The sequence below is a fragment of the Protobothrops mucrosquamatus genome, unplaced genomic scaffold, assembly GCF_001527695.2.
Source record: "Protobothrops mucrosquamatus isolate PMUCROS unplaced genomic scaffold, P.Mucros_1.0 scaffold211, whole genome shotgun sequence".
In the NCBI taxonomy this organism is placed as follows: Eukaryota; Metazoa; Chordata; class Lepidosauria; order Squamata; family Viperidae; genus Protobothrops; species Protobothrops mucrosquamatus.
Window position 1 is genome coordinate 391,200 of NW_015386565.1, and position 22,151 is coordinate 413,350.

Here is a 22,151-nt window from a genome sequence, read left to right on the forward strand (position 1 = left end):
TGTTATCAGGTCCACTTCAATTTGTGTGTCTGAGTTTTAAAGGCAACTGTAGCCAGGAGGTACTATAAATTTATCCTCGGATAAAGTGTCTCATCCTTTTTCTTAATCCCCCCTCCCCCAAATGTATAAGGACATTTTAAAGCTTTTCCTGAAAATGTCCAACTGCCACTTTTGTAGGTGGTCAAGGCAACCTCTATAAATTTATAGCAGGGATCTTCAAACTTGGCCCTTTTATGACTTGTGGACATCAACTCCCAGAATTCCTCAGCCAGCGTGCCTGGCTGAGGAATTCTGGGAGTTGAAGTCCACAAGTCATAAAAGGGCCAAGTTTGAAGACCCCTGATTTATAGCGATTGTCTAGCAATGTTCTTCTCTTTTGCTGCTGACGCCTGCGCAGACACTCCAAAACTAGACGGAGATGGCGCTGTGCTGTATCTCAATAGATAGTTAAGATCTTGCCTGCAAAACAAGGTGTTGCTGGCTACCTCGGTGGGAGAAATTTATCTGCAGTCACTTTTAACGGGGGTTTGGGGGAGATAGAAAAATAATAATCCTGCGAATCTTGTTTGATTTCTTGGTATTCAAGATGTATTCCCAGAAACACACGAGATTTGTGTTTTGCTTGGAGGCGGTCAGAACCCAGCAAGTAGAACTCGGGATCAGCTTCGCATTTTGTTCTAAAGCGAGCGGTTTGGGCAGAGGCGTCGTTTCCCCGAATTCTCACACGCGCAGATATGCGTGCATTAACACACCGACGTTCCCCACCACCATCACCACACACTTATGCACCAATACATCCCACATAGACATCTTTGTCTATATATGTGGATCTGGGAAGCTTCTGTCCTCTTCGTCGATCGGCTTGGTAGACCCAGCTGCCTTCTCTCACCGCTTCTGCTCCCTCTCCGGGCAGCTTCCATTGCAGTCGGGAATGCTAGCAGAAGGGGAAGCCGAGGGTCTTTTTCCTACCTCAGGACCAAGTTGGGTGGGATAGAAAAGAAACTCACAAGTGGAATTGAGGATTGTGTAACGGTCACTTTGGTAGCTGCTGGGTACGGGAAGAGAGATTTCCCAGACCGAGACGGCGCAGAGGGCTTTCCCCGATTGCTCTTTTGCTAGTGGGAGGAAAGGCCCTCGCCGGGAAATAAATTTGCATGCGATCCGAGTTTATGATAAAGGAGAGGGATGGGTGGGAGAGAGGGATGGCCATGCTACTCGCTGACTCAAAAATAGGGAAGCCAAGAAGAGGTAGACCGCCAGGTTCGGAGAATTCCTGAGCTAAAGAGAGCAATGGCGGCGTTTCCTGTACTGTTCTGAAGAGCAAGGTAAGTCGAACCAAAAATTATCACTAGAATTTCCGCGCATCCAAATAGAGGAGACTAGATGAGTCACATTTCAGAAATTTGAGCAGAAATCCTCCAAATATCTATTTTAAAAAAAAACCACCTCTGTGAATTACAGTATTTTAAAAAAATCGGAATGAAAATGAAATAAATACATACATAATACATATATACTTAAATGTTCTTTGACTTGAGTACTTGCTAGAAAATGCTTTGAGCAATATGAATTTCAGACACTAATGAGAGCAAAAACATTCATTTTCAATAATCATCTTTATTAGTATATTTTAAAAGGTACATGATAAACCTGAGCTACTGCTTTTGTACATTTAACATTATACAAAGACAACTTCCATGTACATTTAGGATTTTTTTTGTGCTCCAAATCCTCAGCCAAGTATCACTTTGTCCTTTATCAGGGTTATTATATATATAATATAATCCTAGAATATCCACTTTAATCTACTTTCTTGATTCCCATTGTCTAAGGACTACTATAATCTAAAGCTCAGGATATTCCCTCAGATTTTTTTTTTAAAAACCCATATTCTGTAAAACCTCAAAGTTGGTCAGTGCAATAACTGGTCCCAATATTCTATTTGAACAAGTCATGAAAAAAATTGTTTTTATTCTATCATTTAGCACTTGATTAGTTTTTAATACTGTACCAACCAGCTACATATTGATGGAATGATGAGAATAATTTGTTTGCTCTATTTAATTTCCTATTAGCTGAGTTAAGCTATAAATATGTCCCTTTATAATTACTGGAGAGTTATTATCCCATTATGGAAAATAAATGACCAATCTAAACAACTAAGAGATAGCCCAACATCACTCTAAAATCATCTAAATGTATAAAACAAGTCATATCAAATACTTCCCTTATTTAGACCCTGTTAAGGAACTCTTACAAATAACCAGAGGGAAGTTCCAGAAATCCAACCATGGCTTTGGATGTTTAAAAAAAATACAAGAATAAAAAAAAAGAATATTCAAGTTGAATTTCAGTAGAGGGTAAATTAACTTTTTTCTTTAGGTAGCCTACTAAAATACTGTATTTCTCAAACTGGAAATCTGAAAGGATAGTATACCCCTAAGAAAAACTCCACTTTTTTGAAAATGATGCACATTCTTTAAGGTCACGCTGATCTTAGGTGAAAGTTAAACTAAGCATTTCAAGCAAAATATTTATTGCTTAACATCCTAAAGCAAGTTGCTTTGACAGTTTTAAAAGTGTACATACAAATGTGAAGCACTTGTAGAAACACCTATAAATATTTCTCGCTTTTACATATTCATCCCCAAATGGCACAAGCACATTTAATACTGAAAAAAAAATACTATAAATTGAAATTGAATTCTGCAGTTCTTTTAAGACAGATGTACAATTGTGTAAACAAAGCTTTAGTATTCAGAGTTTGGGAATCTAGCAGCAAAACAAACTATTTGCATATAATGTAGTGCAATGAACATTTGTTCTTAAAAGGATCCCCAGCCTTAAAACTTTAGTAACAAAACAGAAACATTTAATAAGAAAACTGTTTAAATTATTCGGCTCCTATAACCACCAGATTCTCTAGAAAGCTCCATTTTCCAATAAGATACTATTAGAAGTCTATGCAAAACTGTGTTCTGGATAACTGACTTTTACAGCTCCCCAATAGCAGGCTCGAACCAAGCACACTAAGCCAAAGAGGTAAGCAACAGCCCATGAAACATAAGTGGCATGAAATGTTCTAGCAAAATCCTGGGTACCAACCTTTAAAAAGAAACACATGTGGGAAAATATAGTTAATATACAGTACAATACTAAGTCTTGGAGTAGTTTTTTACTTAACTGACAAAGTATCAAAATGAGATTAAAGCAGCCTGACTTCTAACCATTTCTGATAACAATTATAAACAATTGACTTACATCCATTTGTTTATTGACCATTCAAAGTTACAATGGCACTGAAAAAAGAGGTCCTCGTACTTACAATCCTTGCAGCATCCCCACGATCATGTGATCAAAATTCAGGTGCTCGGTACCTGTGTGTGTGTGTATCCATACTTGAGAATAGCTAATATTTTTCATCAGAACCAAAAGCTAGGGAAATCAGGAACCGTATTCTTCTGTACAACACTTTTTTCTTGCAGAAATTAGCAAGGACAAATAGTGTTTCTACATGCAAAATACAGAATAAATCGTCTAAACTAACAAAAGGATTTTGTAAAAACATCTTTCCTCGTAAATTAAAATTTAATACCTATATTAAAAAATTTTCTCTGCTAAAAAGAAAAGCAAGGCCTTTCTGGATAACATGGAAAGTTGCTCTCACTGCATGAAATTATTGCATTTAATTTTTGATGGGTGATTGTTTTGTGCAAATTTGTCTTGCGGTGTTTGGGCTATATGGGGAACATAAGCCAGCCCAGTATGAAGGCAGCATCCTTTCCTATTTGGCAATTGAAGACACTGTCAGGCCCATTAAAGATCTAGTTGGACCACAGCCAATAAGACACAGGACAATTTCTATTTCATGTACAAGTAATCTTCAAAGTTATGATCATTATGGAACCATTGGCCAACCTGATTTTACAACTTTTTTGTGGCTGTTGTTAAACAAGTCACTGCAGTCATTAAGAAAAATGCCACAGTCCTAAAGGAAACCAGTGGTTCACTACAGCCCTGGTTTTGCCAAATAGCGAACAGTCATAAGTTGAGGACTACTTGTCATCTGGGCCATGAATGCTAATTTATTATCTGCAGGCAAAATCTTGTATTTTGACATTTTCTAGATTTTTTGGGGGGCAGAACTGATTTGCAAACATTTGATAAGACACTATTTGAAGAAGTACCATGTGTCTGATTCAATATTAAAAACCAACACTAATGCTACTTACAGTTAATCCAACACCAATGAAGATAAATATCATTCCAATTGTAATATATGCACAGCACCGTCTTCGTGGGAGCGCACATCCTACAGAAGAACTGAAAATACACAGTATTTCATAGCTAGAATTAAACATAGATTGATACAATGATTTTGAAGGTTCACTGAAGAACGTACAAGATAAAACTGCAGTTTAAACTCTTTGGGGTTCAAAGTCGTATCATATTCTGTGACTACTATGAAAAATATTTCATTTCACAATTCTAATTGTTTATTTAGTTACAGACATTCCAAAATATTTGTAGGAACAGTAAGCGATCATATGATTACCCAAAAGCTCTAAGGCTGATTTCAACAAAAAAGACCCATGTGCTCAACTTGTGATTAGATTTTTCCCTTTAAATCTTGGTGGAATGTCTTTAAACTGATTGACTTAGCCTGTTTTAAATGTTCTACTTTCAAACAGAAGAGAAAGCATTACTTGGTCACTGTTAATTGAGGCCTTTAATCTGTTCTCTAAGGGTTCCCACTGTTGAAAAAGAAAGAATAAATGCTATTTCTATCACAAGGTACTTTTAACTTTTTTAGAACTCCTATGTTTGACACTTTCAATTTTTATAGACAAATTTTGCTTTGTTACCATTAACATCTGGACAGGGTATATGATTCAAGCATTTTTACTGGGTGGTAAAACCTGGTTTGTATTATTTTTCTCAATAGCAAAAGCACTTAGACTTATATACAGCTTCACAGTGCTTTACAGCCCTCTCTAAGTGGTTTACAGAGTCAGCATATGGCTCCCAACAATCTGGGTCCTCATTTTACCGACCTCGGAAGGATGGAAGGCTGAGTCAACCTTAACTTTATATTCTGATTCTAAATACAAAAAGGCAGTAAGATTTTCATTCTAAAATGTATATGGCAGCATGTATTTACAACTCAGATATGAAGTATCTCATTCAAAGCTCATATGAAGACTAGCCTCAACCAGATCTATCTGCTAGAGTGCAATTCTATGTAGTAATTCATGTGCTTTGAACTTTTTAAAAAAAGTGAAAATCCAGCCTACTATAAATTGTACATGCATCACTCACTTAAGTTTATCACAAGATGGATGCTTGGATAGAAAATTAAATAGAAAGCTAACAGAAGAAAAACTAAATTGTTTTTACCATTTTATTTGAAAGTAACTACTGTATACAAAGCATTTACAATCAAGAAAGTTTGCAAGATTTTGACTTGCAAAAGTTAGAAATGAAAATGACAGTTGACAATGTAAACACTGTAAATGATTTTTTTAAAAGGATAACACACATTTATTGAGAACTAATATTTGGAATAGAATTGCATCCATAAATACTAGGATTTATAGACGTATTGGTTGGAACTTACATTTTTTTGCAATGTGGGCACTTTGCCAATGTGTTGAATCTCAGTTCCATCCACTGCAATAAAAAAACTGGGTTGAAAAAAATGCCAGCATGAAAAAATACTTATTTTGCTTCACATTAAATGTCATGGGGATCACAGCAAAATAGTTTACTTCTCATGACTTTTATTCCTTATTTTCTTTCGTCACTGCAATGCTCTGTTGCAGGCAATAGCCCCATGCTTTGTGGTTTGGGATTTCTATGTAAAATAATTTCCCATGACTTGCTAGTTACAGGCCTCTGTATATTATTCATGAATAGTGGTACCACTTTTCAATACTAATAGTTGTAATATCAAAAATATTTCATGATTATGATTTTATCTATATATAATCAGAGAGAGAGAGAAGAGACAGATTACTGATGCCCATAGAAAATAGTATTTTTAAATATTTTTTATTTCTAACTATAAATCTATAAGTTATATAACTATAACTATCAACAAAATCATGGCATGATTAAGAAAATTAATTGGCTTTTCATTCAAATGGTTAGCTAATAGCGCTGTGTCGTCTACCGTAGCTGTCATGTATTACAGGTAGTCCTTGAGTTACGACTGTAAGGGAGCCTGCCTAACACGGTCGTAAGTTGTAACAATCGGGTCATCCATGTAACCAATGTGATTTTACAATTTTTTTTGTTGTAGTTGTAAAGTAAGCCCTTTGTTCGCTATGGGCCAGTTTTACCAAATCCTGCAGCAAATGCCAAACCAGAAGTAAAATGCAGTCATGTGACCACAGGATGTTGAAAATAGCCAGTTGCTGGGCACCCAAAGTGAAATCACATGACTGTAGAGGGAGGGCATCAGAACTTTGAATCCAGGTTGGATGTAAACCCCACGGAGGTCCCTCATAACTTTGAACAGTTGCTAAGTGTCTGGTTGTAAGCCGAGGACTATTTGTTCATCTTCTTGTAATTGGAGATTCAACTTTCAGATTTAGTCCCAGGCGTCCATGCAAAATATATATCCTAATAATTAGCAATAAATATTTCATATTATTACATTAATTATTTAGAACAAAAACCTCTAAAATGGTTTGCTGTAAAGCTTACATTTTATCATGGGGCCAGCTTGTAAATGAACTTGCTATGGTAAAACCAAGTATGATAAAAGATTAAAAAAAAACCTCAGACTTGTTTGAATATTATATCCAATTAATTAATTTGATCCTCTTTTTGTTTCATTGTGACTGTACTTACTAGAAATGTATTTCCACAGTGTCCACATACTACTCTGGTGCCTTCTGGCTGAGCAGGTATTGCAGGCTGCGCTGGCTGCTCTTCTGGAATCAGCATAACTGGACCGAGATTAATGATGCGTCTACTGTCAGAAGTAATATGTCATACCATTTCAGAAAAAAAGAGAGAGAAAGACTCTTTTATCATCTAGTATCCCTTTTACAAAGAAAAATCATTGGCTCAGTTGTATTTGCCAAATTCCAGCACCAAACACAAAGGCAGTCAAGTAAACTGGTATCAATCCCTGTAAAATAATCAAAGTTTTGAAATATAGGCTTCTCTTCAAATGAATTAAAAAATGCCATAAAATTAAAAGTGCACATATTGAAACCAAAGCAAATTAGGAACAGACCATTCCATCTGTAAAGTCTGAAACATCTGGCGCAATGCAGGACTCCTAATTAAACCATTTCAGACAGTTGCTACTTAGCCTCAGCTTGAAAACATTTGGGGAGCTCTCACAGTAATTATTTCCATTGTCAAACTGCTTTGAGAACTGAAATTTTATGTAACCTGACTGCACTGCCTTGAAGTCTTAATCATCTCCGTAAACTATCATCCTTATAATTCAAGTAGCCATAAATCCTAAAGTAACTATGAAGAGTTCATTACTCTGATCCATGGTTTGTTGAAATAACTGTTTAAAGAAGTAATTGTATACTCTTTCTAGTATCTAGGCCAGTTGACAGACAACTTAAAATCCACTTTTTTGGTAACTGATTAATAGAGAAGTCTGGTTTTAGCAGTTACAAAAGTTAAGCAATTCAGCAAAAGAACTTAAAGTATCATCTAAAACAGAGGTGTCAAACTGCTGGCCCATGGGCCGGATGCGTCACGAGGAAACTGTGCCCACTCCATTGCTGGCAATCAGGAAAAAGTTCCGATATGTCGCGCAACGTCACGTGACGTCTCGAGTTTGACATATCTGATCTAAAAGATTAAAGTTTGGAGTTGAATACTATTCAGACACCAAGGGTACTGTAGTCAGGTCCAAACCACTCACAGCTCAAAGTCAAACTCATGGTGTCCTTAGTATACTTCAGAAAAATTACTATAAATTCTGAACTGATTGCATGCACTGCATTTTCTGAAATGGAGATAGTAAGGCCAATATCCTGATTGTATTTATAATTATTCACTGGAAAGTAAACAATACTTTAGTAGTATCTTTCTCGAAAGTTATAGATTCCTTTAGTTAAGATTGAGAAAAAAACCCTGCACGATTACTGTCTAGTTTTCTAAAATATCTTATTTCAAAATTTTAATTCGTAGAATTCTTGATTGATTAATTTTGCTGCAAACAATGTATTGGACCATTAGAAACTGATAATGAAACAATGAAAGGAGAGGGATCTCTATTGGTTTGGTATCAATTTTAAGAAAGCATTTTATTAATTAAATGTGGGATTGTCTATGGAGATTCTCAGTCATCCAGGTCATAGTTATCCCAAAAATGCTTTTTCACGAGACAACTGGACTTTCTTGTTTTTCTTTGAAGACATTTTGCTTCTCATCCAAGAAGCTTCTTCAGCTCTGACTGGATGGTGAGGAATGGAGTATAAATCTTTCCATTCCCCAACATCCAGTCAGACCTTAAGAAGCTTCTTGGATGAGAAGCAAAATGTCTTCAAAGAAAAATAATAAAGTCCAGTTGCCTTGTGAAAAAGCAACTTTGGGATAAATGTGGGATTCATTTTAATGCAATCAATAATGCTGGTACCATGTTTGCCCATGTGTGTGCGTGCTTGTGCATATTCTACTTTACAATCCTCTTCTACAGATTAAAGATGGTTAAATTGAACTTAGTGATCAATCTCCTTGATTAATCCACCTATCTCTGGATCAGTGAAACGGAAGGTGGATTAAACTCTTGGGCAAAAGGGATTAAAGCAAATATAAAGAGTTTCATCATTTAGGCCTAATCTAGCATTAAAGTTTCCAGAAATAACTATAGCATTATTAATATCATATCTAGTATGTAGTTTTCAAGCTCATCCCATGTATACATTAACTCAATATAAGTAGTCCTCGACTTACAACAGTTCATTTAGAGACCATTCAAAGTTACAACAGCACTGAAAAAAATGACTCAACCATTTTTCACAGTTACAATCTTTGCCGCATCCCCATGATCATGTGATCAAAATTCAGATGCTGGTTCATATTCATGATAGTTGCAGTGTCCCGAGGTCACAGGATCACCTTTTGCAACTTTCTGACAAGCAAAATCAATGGGGAAGCCAGATTTATTTAACAAGGTTACTAACTTATCAACTGCAGTAACTTGCTTAACAACTGTGGCAAGAAAGATCGTAAAATCGGGCAAAGCTCACTTAACAAATGTCTCACTTAACAATAGAAATGTTGGGTTTAACTGCAGTCGTAAGAAGAGGACTATCTGTAATTGCCATTGAGGTAATAAATATCAATTACCAGATATTACCAACTTTCCTCCTGCTTTCATATCCTTAAGTTGATGGAGTTGATTAGTTATGATGCCAAAGTATAAGAAAGGAAATGAAAATAATCCATCAAACTTTTGCCTAGTTAATTTCCCAGATTTAACCAGTAACTTGAACAACAAACACCTTTTCCTAGAAATTAAGTCAGTTTAGTACTCAATTAGTCATATTCTTATGCAGGTAGAGGATAATGTAATGGCCAACAATTAAGCTAAACTTAGACAGGACAGTTAACATTAGATTGGTGTATTACACTATACAACCTTAGAGAAAAATATTGTAACTATCCCAAGATATATTTTATCTTGCATTTTTCAATGTAAATATAGTAATAGATTTACAGGGTAATAAGACTGAGATGCATTCTGGCTCCTTTCCTATTCTGATTTTACTTCAATAATATCTTAAAAGAACTTTCCTCTTTTTCTTGACTATTTCAAAACTCTTCAAATTTAGTATTCGATTGTGTTTTGAAGTAGAAATCTTGTCCTGGCACTCATCTTTCTCCCAGTATTTGAAGTGCAAGGAAGAACCTGCTGACGTTGACTGCCTCATGACTCGCTATTATTTCAGCCGAAATAGCGGGTCACGTGGTAAGTCACGTGGTTTTCTTGGTACCTGTTGGTTTTAGTATTCATCACATCTTCCAGAACAAATTACGGACAAGTAACCTGATATCACTGTGTATTACTTGTTCTATATGCAGATGATATGGTATTACTTTGCACAATTCAAAATTTGTGCATGAAGCTTTTTGGATAAGCATAATGAATACTGCAGAACCAAGTTGTTTCATATCAATTATTAAAGATAAAGAACACTGAACTTTTCATAACAATGCAACTGAAAAGTGAGTTCATTTAAATAACTCAGTTATTAATTTCTTATTATCTCTGCTCTGAACAGCATGTATATTAAATACAAATATAATGGGCACATGTTTTATGAAATCTTACTGTTCCTTTTTATCCATCTAGAGCAGGCCACTTAAGAGTCGACTGAAGTAACATATTTAAAGGAAAATGATCTTTCAGCTACTACATGAATAGGGCATCTGGGGACTGGTGCTACTAAGTATGTCTACTGCTTTGCTGAGAATGGAATGGATCTTTGGTCCATTACTATCAGAATAGCTATACAACATTGGATGGCGGGCCTAGTTTGTGCCTAAATAAACAACGTTGTAGAAAATAATTTAAAGATAATGCCTGAGTCTGGAATTATTTATGGTATTTCAAATGTTGTTCCATTCCAAGGGAACATGCATTCAGCCCAACTTCTTAGGTTAATGTAAAGGATTGTTTGCTTTCAAGGACTTCCTTCCAGGATTAAATATAATTTTTAGCAGAAAGAGCTCAAGTGGCTAAATGTGGTTGCACTGGATCACAGGATGTTGAAATATTGTCAGTCCTTGAGACCAGCCTTTGCTTTGAATGAATTTCTTCAGCATATTTGTGTGCGAGGAGCAGAGAGGCACTCTTTGTAGAGCATCTCTGTATTTGTAGACAGTCTCAGATTGAAGATCTAAGGCAGTGATGGTGAACCTTTTAGAGACTGAGTGCCCAAACTGCAACCCAAAACCCACTTATGCATCGTCAAGTGCCGGGTGGGTGTGGCCAATTCGGTGGGTGTGGCCAATTCGGTGGGCATGGCTGCAGTGGTAACAGCAGACTGGGTGGGACTAAAAAGTTCAATCAATCAATTCCAACTTTGCAAGAACTTTTTTTTCCCTCGAGAAGTTGAAATTGACTGATTGAACCTTTTTTTTTTTTTTTTTGCACATGATGGCGGAGGCCTAAAGTGAAAAGGTTTTATAAAACCCAGCTGAAGGCCTAGGACTGGGGCGATGATGCATGTGCCCACAGATAGGGCTCTGAGTGCCACTTCTGGCACCCGTGCCATAGGTTCGCCACCACTGATCTATTTATTTATTAATTTGTTAAATTTATTTAAATACAAATACTCAATTCTAACTGAAAGATGGGACAGAAGGGAGAAATAGGATGAGTGGGGCTGGGAGCTGGGATCTGTTATTAATCTATCAACCAGCCCCAATGTGAAATCCCCTCCCATTGGAGCCTCCAATCAACTGGAAGAGCCAGGTATTTAAGCTCCTGCGGAAGGCCAGGGGATATGGAGCTGATGTCACTCCCGGGGGCAAGATGTTAGATTGTAAATTGCACAAGGCTTATAGAACCCAATTTATTTATCTGTGGTATCTTGATGCACTGAGATTCCTATAGAGAATTTGTTTTATCTTGGCAGATTTAGATGATGATGATGAGTACATTTTTATCCTGTCTTTTTTTGTATGGGTAGCCCTCCTTTAGTGACTGCCTCATACTGTAACTGTTAACAGTTATGACAGTGATGAAAAAAGTAACTTTGCAACCAATCTTTGCATTTATGACCTTTTCAGTTATGTACAGCAAAGAAAAGCTGAAGTAAGATAGTAAACACAGTTGCCGTTTCACTTAACAACCAAGTTGCCAGTCCCAGTTGTGGTCCCTAAACAAGAACTACCTGTTTGTAACTCAAGCTAGCAAACCTAACAATTACTAATGCCTCTTATCATAAAATTAACCAGCAAGTGGCAAGCAATACAAGCATCAGGAAAGATTAGCAATAGCAATTAAATATAAAGGGAGGAAATTGATTTAAATAATACATTTTTTGCTATGGTCTGTTTTTAGGTTTAGTTATTTGGAAGTTGTATGTATAAGTCTCTGAGATGAGATATGCCCAATGTATAGCCATTCTGTGGGTCTTCTACTAAAATAATTGGGTTGAAATAAAATACACTTCATAATAACAAGAGTTATTACTGAATAGGCCTAGAATATTGCTAAGGTTTGGAAGCAGCAGAAATGATATACATGTTCTTGCTATTTATTTAAAATTATTTATATGTATATCTATCTCAAAATAATAATTATGGTCAGCTATCAATGCATGAAAACATAACAAAACACAATGTAAAATATGTTTGTGTGTGTGTATTTGTGTAAAATCAGAAACATACTTTGGAATCAGACCTGGACAACTTTTAATCTGATGGCATTTAGGAAGGACTTAAAAACTTGACTTTTCCAGGTCTTGGGGCAGGTTGGAAGGGAAGTGATTGTTTTAATGTTATTGTTTTTGTATTGATGCTATAGTCCAGTGGTGGCGAACCTATGGCACGTGTGCCAGAGGTGGCACTCAGAGCCCTCTCTGTGGGCACGCGCGCCGCCTCTGCCAGCAGCTTGCGCAGGTCCATTAGGCCGCCACCACTGCCCGGAGTGGCAGCCCCACCCAGCACAAAGGAGGCGAAGCGGCCAGCTAGCAAGCTCAAGTGGAGGAGGTAGAGCACGCCCACACCCAGCATGCCAAAGGCCACCCCGAGCAGGGAAAGCCAGATCCCCATCAGCGCCATGGTCCCCCAGTCCCAGCTAGGATTGCGTGCCTCCCCCACATCTATGCTGGGCCTCCTGTCCACCGCCCCACCCGCCAGAGATCCCCTGGATCTCCCCCAACCCTGCCCAGCCCCCATAGGCGTCCCCCCCATGAGCAATATCAAGGTGGCCATGCCCACCCCAGCCACATCCACCCAGTCTGCCATGACAACTGCAGCCATGCCCACCCAGTGGGCCACACCTAACCAGTGGGCCACACCCCCATGCCCCCCGAGGGCACCACAATGCTGATGCGGCCCTGGCACTTTACGATAAATAAGTGGGTTTTGGGTTGTGGTTTGGGCACTCGATCTCTAAAAGGTTCGCCATCACTGCTATAGTCCATATTTCCAATATGTTGGGCTTTTTAATTGTATGTTTAAAATTTATGTTATTGTACTCAGTTCTGTTTTAGAATTTGAGCTGCTCAGAGTCATTATAATGTTGGGAAGTGCAAAAATAAAATAAAATTAAAAATTAAACACAGATAAACAGTACAATATAACTGAAACTTCTAGTAGATTACTTTAGAAAGGTAAATTAACTTCATCTATATGACTCAACAGATATCTTGATCCAATATCAGGTCTCCAAGGCCTTCAGGAGCTATATATATATATATATTTAAGATTAAGTAATCAACCTTAGCACCAATAATGATACTGTAATCAACAGAATTATTAATTTTCTATGAAAGCATGAATAGCTTCCATTAGAGATTCTGCTCATTCTCTCATAATTAAAGAAAGTGGATGTACACAAAAAATACTCATCTTCCTTTTTTCTGAGTCATTATTATTAATTTCCCATCGCTCCTCTGATTAATCTATATTTGATAATAGCATTAATAAATATCTTTACATCTGTTTGACTTGCATAGGCTAATGTCACAGTTTATATGAAATAAAACAATGAAAACAACCAAAATAATATTAAGGACACAGATTGAAAATTTTTGTGGCTCTTACCAATTGGGTCTTGGACATCCTATTCTCCGTGATGTATCCTTACAGATAAGCAGACAGTTACATGGACATCTAACATACTTTTTCCCTGAAGGAGGGTTTTTGATAGGCTACACAAACAAGAAAAAAAAATTACATACATGTTGATTCTCAAAAGAAAAAAAAGAACTTACAATGATTAAAACAGAGCAACAGAAATGATTCAACTTGCGTTAAAAGTGTTATAGCACAACATATTTTTCCTTTCAATTTAATACCAATTACTGGTACTATGTTTAAAATTCAAAGTTACATATAGAAATGTCAATGGCTGTTACTGTATGCATTTATAATAAAATGTCTATATTGTCCTCCTCTATCCTTCCTAGAGACTATGCAAGGCTTTCTTTAACATATACCCAAGAATGGTTATCATACAATTAAACAACACAATATATAACATAAACAGAGATGGTGCCATAAATTGCTGTTACTACAAACCAGAATCCTATTGTTGTTTACTTATTTAATTTTATAGATAAAGATCTCAAGAACCAGAATATTATAAAATATTTCTTTTTTTAGTTATTAAAGATTCCCCAGAATCAAATTACATAAACGTCTTCAACAAAAGAGTTTCATAAGTTGAGCCAATTTTGAGAAATGCGCAAGCAGAATTCCAAGAATTGGTGAATTGGCTTTTGGCTTGAAACAACCTCAATCAGCTGGCCAGACAATATTGGGAAAAATATTGAACAGAAGTGGGGTGAATACAAAATGGGTAAACTGGTGGCTATGCCAACAATCAGATGTAAGAACCTTTCAAAATCCTAAACTGTGTTATAAAAAAGGAGCTTTGTGCAAAAGAGTTAAGAAACGATGGTATGATTTGTTTTTGGCTATTAACATTGAAAAAGCTATTGTGGGTCTTTATCTGATTTCCATCAATCCTATTCTTTTTCTATCAACAGTATCTTATTTTTTCTTGCTAAAGAGATTCATGTGTGATGTAATAAAATCTTGGAATAATGTAATATAAGAAATAAAATATTCACTGCAATCAAAAATCAATAAAGATTCAAATGACATAGTTTTATGTTTGATATTGACTTTCTAATGATTTAAATTAGTTTCTAATATTATAATAATTATCTTTGATAATTAACAGAATATGTTTTTAATACAATTGTGAGAAAAAAAGAAAACACTTGCAACAGATGTAGGGTTATTCTGCTAAAAAATTTGAACAAACTATGTATTTATGTGGATATGTGTGTATGTACACACACAAACAGATACACAGAGAGAGAGACTAAAAGATTAACTAATTATTTAGCTAATTAGCTTAGAGCATAACAAATTAATACTGGACTAGTACAGGGCTACTTGCATTATCATTGGCCATAATGTTTGCCATTTCTGAAATGACTGTCCGACTCACAGAATTTAAATTCTCATGCAGCAACTGAAGCTAATTACCACTCTTCTTCCTGAATCATACTGAAAACATTCTTTCTTAGAAACAATCTATTCCCCAACCATTCCTTTTTATTTCTTTCCCCAAAATTCACGTAGCATCCTTCCAAATGAAGAAAATTTCTCATTTTCCCTCAGCTAAATTCATCTGTACTATTTAGAAGACATCTGGTGAAAGCAACATGTCCTTTCTCCCCCTATCTTCTGCAAGGATCTGGTGACCCATTGTTTCTGGAATCTGAGCAGTCTCCTATCATAGCTACCAGAGAAAATATCTATCATAATTAAAACTCCTTCCTCTCTCAGGAGAAGAAGAGATGTAACTCAAGACCTAATCAGATTACTGAACCACAAACATCAGAAGAGGAGGGGATTTGGGAGAAATAACGAAAACACTACCTCTTTTGTACGTATGTTGTAATATTTCACATATATAGGAAAGTGGCAGAGCTTATGGTACTACTTTTATGGTGCAACAAAAATGCTAGATCTTTCAAACACAGTTCCTATGAAATCAATGGAAAGCCAAACCCTTTATACATCCCTCGACAGTACTGATACACACACACACAAATATATTTTACATCAGTTATTATCACAAAGAAGAGTAAGATCAAAAGCCAATCTTACTACTACAAGTTCAAACAACGCTGTTTGCTACTGTTTCCTACTAAAAATATAACTATGGCTGTCCTCACACAAGTGATTCTTGTAATGGCATGTTGCACTCTTGACCACTGTAAAGAGGTCCAATAGAGCAGGGCTTTTCAACCAGTGGTACGGGTACCACCTGTGGTACATTGGCACCTGGCAAGTGGTACGCGAGCATCCTAGAAAAGTGGTAGCAGGGGAGGAGAATGAGCTGAACCGGTGGCAGCATCGCACAAGCCTGAGCGAGAGATGGCTGGAGCTGCAGGGCGGTCAGGGCTCAGCGGAAGCGCCAGGATCGACACTTCTTCGGGACTGTCTGGGCTCAGTGGAAGCACCAGGATCAGCGCCAGGCTCCAGCTGGAGCTCGGCGCTGATCCTGGCGCTTCTGCTGAGCCCAGACGAAGCGTTGATCAGCTGGAATGTTGCAGCATCTCCAGGGTCTTGTGATTTACATTCAGATGCTTGGCAACTGATTCATATTTATGACGGTCACAGCGTCCCAGGGTCATGTGAAGTGACCAAAACCTGCTGCAATCACCCAGTAGACGGGAGGAATAAAAACCAAACACCCCCACCCCACCCCCGCTGCCAATCCTCAACAGAAATGCTCACAATAATGAAAACCTCGGACAGGAGGAAGAGCGCCGCCGGGTGGGCAGGCAGGTATCTTGCTCGGCTGTGGCTTGGGGGGCACTTTTTTCAGTGCCATTGTAACTTTGAACCGTCATTAAGTGAATTGTTGTAAGTCGAGGACTACCTGTACTTCATCACTTTTTTCCTTTTTTTGGTCATCAAGTTTTTGACACCTTGCTAGGCGACTGGTGGTACTCGGATGTTGCCATATCCTAAAAGTGGTACAACGGGTGAAAAGGTTGAAAAGCCCTGCAATAGAGCATGTTATAGAATGAGAAACTTGTAAAGCCATTTACCGTAGCCTCGTTGCAGTCTGTGCACTTGACCACATGTTGGTGAAGCTTCCCTTCCAAATTGATTAGTGACTGGCACACACGGCAATTTATTACAGGAACACCACTGGCATCTGGGCTAGCAATGGCAGTGTAAGGTGGCGGGAGTTCTGCTACAGAAAGAAAAGACATGTTTGGGACAAAGCATCTGAAAGCCATTCACACAATGAACGCAGAACTAATAGGTCATGTGCCCTTGCAGTTAATTCAACTGTCCTTTCATTCAAAAAACCATCCACCTTAACACCCAAGTGCCATTGTTTCAGGATGCATTCTCTGTAAAAAAAAAAAAAAGCCAGAAATTTCTGGGTTGAAATACATATAAATATACAAAGAATTGTAAAGATGAACATTTTATTAAAACCAAAACTTTTCCGTTGCGATTAATGGATAGTCAATTAGGAAAGAGCCATGGAACAATGTTTTTATATATGATATGCCAGACTATTACATGTGCAGAAATGGAAAGATTTTGAAATGCCCACAATGGGGGAAAGATTGGTGAAGATGACAGAACTAGGCGACATGGCAAAATTAACTTGATTAGAGAAACAATTACATTTATCAGTAAATGTAATCAGTAATTACATTTATCAGTAATCCCTTATGGGCTTTTTGCAGAAAAAAAAGAAACATGAACTTGTGATTTATGGGTTTGAAGATTAGAAAGGGTAGCTTATGGAAAGAAGGAAATTATGATGTAGCTTTAAAGACAAAGGGCAAAATATAAATGTACTTATAACTGCCATCTAGAAGTCAAAAGCCACTTTTTTTATAAGCTTTTTCTGAAAAGCTACCATTTGTCAAAAAACTTTCAGTACCTGATACCTCTAATAAAATAAACTCCAGGCAACTTTAGCCCTGTATTAAGAGATATCAAAATTAGAAAAACTGTATCATACCAGTTTTGCAACTCTGAAATAACATATCTAAATCTGGGTTTAGATTTCAAATTAATATAATAACAATAACAATAACAATAACAACAATAACAATAATAATAATAATAATAATAATAATAATAATAATAATAATAATAATAATAAAAAAATAATGATGTTGGAAGGGACCTTGGAGGTCATCTAGTCCAACCCCTTGCTCAGGCAGGAAACCCTGTACCATTTCGGATAAATCGCTATCCAGTCTCTTCTTAAAAACTTCCAGTGTTGGAGCATTCACCGCTTCTGGAGGCAATTTGTTCCACTGGTTAATTATTCTAACTGTCAGGAAGTTTCTCCTTAGTTCTAGGTTGCTTCTCTCCTTGATTGCTTCTTGTCCTGCCTTCAGGCGCTTTGGAAAATAGCTTGACTCCCTCTTCTTTATGGCAACCCCTGAGATATTGGAACACTGCTATCATGTCCCCCCTTGTCCTTCTCTTCATTAAACTAGACATACCCAATTCCAGCAGCCGTTCCTTATATGTTTTAGCCTCCAGTCCCCTAATCATCTTTGTTGCTCTTCTTTGTACTCTTTCTAGAGTCTCAACATCTTTTTTACATCCTGGTGACCAAAACTGGATGCAGTATTCCAAGTGTGGCCTTACCAAGGCATTGTAAAGTGGTATTAATACTTCATGTGATCTTGATTCTATTCCTCTGTTAATACAGCCTAGCACTGTGTTGGCTTTTTTGGCATCAACATTACTTTAGTCATAGATTGTACCCAGGATTGCAATGAAAAATTTATTGTTTCACCTATTAGTAAAGACAATGCTCAACAAGCACACAAGTTAGCTGGGATTATGCAGAATAGGACTAACATGGCTTGTTTCATTTTAGCCTTGGATTTTAGAAGGCGACATATGCCCAAAGGATTCCTTTGAGCTAAATTCCCCTTTGCAAAATACTTTAAAATGACATACATCTTTGTATTTTTAAATATGCAAACAAAGGATTTGGATTGAGAAGGATATGTTCCTCACACACAAATTCCCCTCTACAACAGATGGCAGATGAACTAAAGTCAAGCCAATCACCCCAATTCTCACCTTCAAAGACTTGCTGACTCTATTGGATTACTGTATGCTTTCTACCTTGAGCTGGACTCAAATGTTTGCTGGCTCTTTGAAGTGTCTATTGATTAAGATCCAAGAAAATCCGCTGGAGATCTTAAATTTCAATCAAACCTTTCCTGGCTTGTACATATGACAACCGTGTCCGATAGTTCCTTTCTTTGACTCAGACTTTTGTTCTCTTAGCACATTGCCCTGCCACTTCCCTCACAGTGCTTTGTTTTTAGCAAAACTTTTTTTTCAACTGTAGATACATCTAGAATTTAAGAAAGCATTCTGCAATAAAGATTTGCTATCATGGAAGTGAGGATTTGGTCAAACATGAAATGTTATATGAGACTTTTATGCCTTCTCTGCTCACTTGTGTGTGTATACATGGATGAACCTCATGTAGTCTCTCTCGATCTCATCTACACACATGTGTTCCATTACGAGCACTGTCATTGTTGCCTTTCCTTGAAATACCAGACTTTTTGAATAAAGGGCAGAGTTACCACCATCTGAGCTCTGCTGCTTATGAACTGAGCCAGCTTGAAATAATTAAAAATAGTTAATTTTAAAAAAGACAAGTTGGAGTGACAGGGAGCCTTAGCTCAGACAGAATGGTGCTGGCTTCATCTTATCTATTGCTACAAGATATAAAGAATGGTAGCCACCTTGAATGGCACTGAAAATAACAGTTTCACTTAATTTTATGACTGAAAGGCAGATTATAAACCCAGGCAAAAGATTAGTCCAAAACTAAGGAACCTTGTGACAATCATTTAAAGAGGAAGTAAGCTTTTGGAGAGGCTCCAGCTGCTAACTTGGTAGCATTTCAAAGGAATTCCTTGGGAGAAACCAATACATGTAAGTTAGTCCGTTTCCAGTATTATACATCAAGATTTGCCCCTACATTGCAAAATATTTACACTGTCAGACAATACACAATACTAGCAGATGTGGAAATGTTTGTTCCTATTTCCCAGTCATTTCCAAAAGGCCTCATTTTCGTAAGTCTCTTGTGTCCTTAGATCAAAAGGGTTCAAGCCATCTTGCTAGCACTGGTGTGTACAGAGATTTAGAGCCCCTTTTTGACGTCAGTCACATCTCCAGAAATAAATGGTGAACAATTCAGTGAAGAGAGAGAAAAACAGAACTTCCTTTAGCCTTTACCTTACATCCAAGAAAGTGTGTGGAACACTTTCATGATCACAAGTCAAGGAGAGTAAAGACTTATTTAGCACTTCAAGACATATGGAAGATTTGCTGTTATAAAATCTATATTCTCTTTGGCTTCACACTCACAAAAGCCAACACTGATGCACAGAATAAATATTACACCTATTTCCACTTTTTCCTTTCCCAGGAACATTTGTTTTATTCAGACACAATATATTCAATACAATCCCTGCTCTGCAATTGGAAAAGACAAAGGCAAATTTGGGTTCGCTCCTTTCATATTAGAAAGATGCTCCATTATTGTAATGCTAAAGGAAAATCTACACCCACTTGTCTAGACCTTGAATCCTAATCATCAAGAGGAAAATGGAAATAAAGTAGGGAAAAATGAACAGGAAAAACCACAGCTGCTATACTTCCATTTTTAGTTGGAGAGCTCCATCCATCGGATGCATCAAACCAGAATATAAAAATGAGAGGATTTGTGACTCCACTGGGCAAGTGACACAACTGTGTACTTGCATCATAGCATATGTTGCAAAAAAATAAGTTATTTGCATGATAGTCATGATGCTCATGTCAACATCACTCCCTCCCCCACACACACATACATGTAGGCTTTCCCCATATGGATAGCCTTTGTGTCCAATTCCCAAATGTGCCAAATCCATATCAATGGTTACTTATCTGCCAACAAGCTAATCTATATGAAGCATTAAGTAGAAAGCTTGCATAACTACCAGTATCAAAGAAACCTTCAGTATTTTTTTTCCAACTAACACAGTCCCTGCAACCATTCTTTTAAACCTCTTAATGTCTTGGGGGTCCCTTAACAGCACTGCTTCAATTGACCCTTAAATGCATTATGAGAGAATTGAAGGGAATTTGAGTGCAGAGAGGAGCAGTCAAATTAGAGAGCAGGTGCCTTAGGCAGCTGTAGCTGACATCCCCTTCAGCAAATGACACAAGGAGAGGAAATTGGAGCTGCCTGGTTTCCATCTGGAAGGTTAGTGGAGAGACTAAATTGTTCTTGCCCCTTCTGGGATGCATGAGGGAGGATCCTGCTCCTTCTGCCTCCATTGCCTTTGCCTTGAATACGCTGAGACAGAATGTTATTAAGAGCCTGTGACAGTGATGACAAACCTATGACACGGGTGTCACAAGTGACTCCCCACAATGTTTCAGATGACCTACCAGCATTTACCAGCCCCCAACAATCATTCTTGAAAGCACACCCCATTCTTGCACAATTTGGGAAGGCTGTGTGAGAACGGGGTGTGTGCTCTCATGGAACCTCCAGACCTCCCCTCCAGAAGTCACATGAAAGGGCTGTGCTCTCACGTGACCTCTGGACACACTCCCTCCAAGAATTGTGTGAGAATAGGACATGCTTTGGTATGATTTTAGGAGGCTCCAGAGGCCACGGAAGAGCATTCTACAAAGATGCTTCAAGAACGAAGGCCCTCATAAGACTCAGAGTTGTTTTGGGTAGGCCCCAGGGGCCTGTCAATAGAAGGAGAACACCACTTGAACACATGATTGGATTGTACATTTTATAAAATAAATTAATATGTAAACAGTTGTTTCTTTTGTTTTGGAGAGGGTATGATGACATGCCAGCAGAATCACCTTAGGCATTTTCTGAATTTTTGGCATGCCAAGCCCAAAAGGTTTGCCATCACTGACCTAGAATGACTGCTCAAAGCTGCTATGTTTCACCTCACCCACCAAAAATGTAAAATAAATGGCCTAGGAAATAGCTTAACCTGCCTCCTATAATCTTCCTCTTTCAGATTTCTGGAACCTCTGACAATTGGCAAAAATAGATACTTTCTATTGTTTTAGGGGAACATGTGCATGAAACTTAAGTTAAATCCCTAAACTAGATTTATTCATTAAACTCAAGAAACCCAAAAATCTTTGATCCTGCTCTCACACACATCCTAGCATATCTACTTTGCATCATTATTCCAGCTACTATGAACTTTCTATCCCCACCCTAAGTCAGAAATGGAGTAGCAGCCACCAAAAGTGGTCCAAATTAATGAATCCACCTCTGAAAAACAAAGGGATATTTTCATAGTGAAATTTTGAACTTCAGAAGAAGTGTGTAAGCATACTAGGTACATGAGTGTAAAAGCAAACAAAATAAA

The 22,151-nt window shown here is 37.4% G+C and overlaps 1 protein-coding gene across 1 annotated transcript; it reads right to left on the bottom strand.

Moving 5' to 3' along the window:
- Positions 1-1,611: 1,611 nt before the first annotated feature.
- Positions 1,612-16,958, bottom strand: PIP4P2 (phosphatidylinositol-4,5-bisphosphate 4-phosphatase 2). The gene is made up of 6 exons (XM_015813992.1): positions 16,791-16,958; positions 13,759-13,865; positions 6,856-6,979; positions 5,618-5,670; positions 4,233-4,323; positions 1,612-3,105 (listed from the first exon to the last, which is right to left on the bottom strand). The coding sequence occupies exons 1-6, from the start codon at positions 16,956-16,958 to the stop codon at positions 2,962-2,964; spliced, it is 687 nt and encodes a 228-aa protein (XP_015669478.1). The 3' UTR covers positions 1,612-2,961.
- Positions 16,959-22,151: the final 5,193 nt, after the last annotated feature.

Coding starts and splice junctions, on each gene's coding strand:
- PIP4P2 (XM_015813992.1), bottom strand. CDS start 16,958: ATGTCTTTTCTTTCTGTAGCAGAACTCCCGCCACCTTACACTGCCATT. Junction 13,866..16,790: donor CAGACTGCAACGAGGCTACG/GTAAATGGCTTT, acceptor TTGTTTGTGTAG/CCTATCAAAAACCCTCCTTC. Junction 3,106..4,232: donor TCATTGGTGTTGGATTAACT/GTAAGTAGCATT, acceptor TTCTTTTTAAAG/GTTGGTACCCAGGATTTTGC.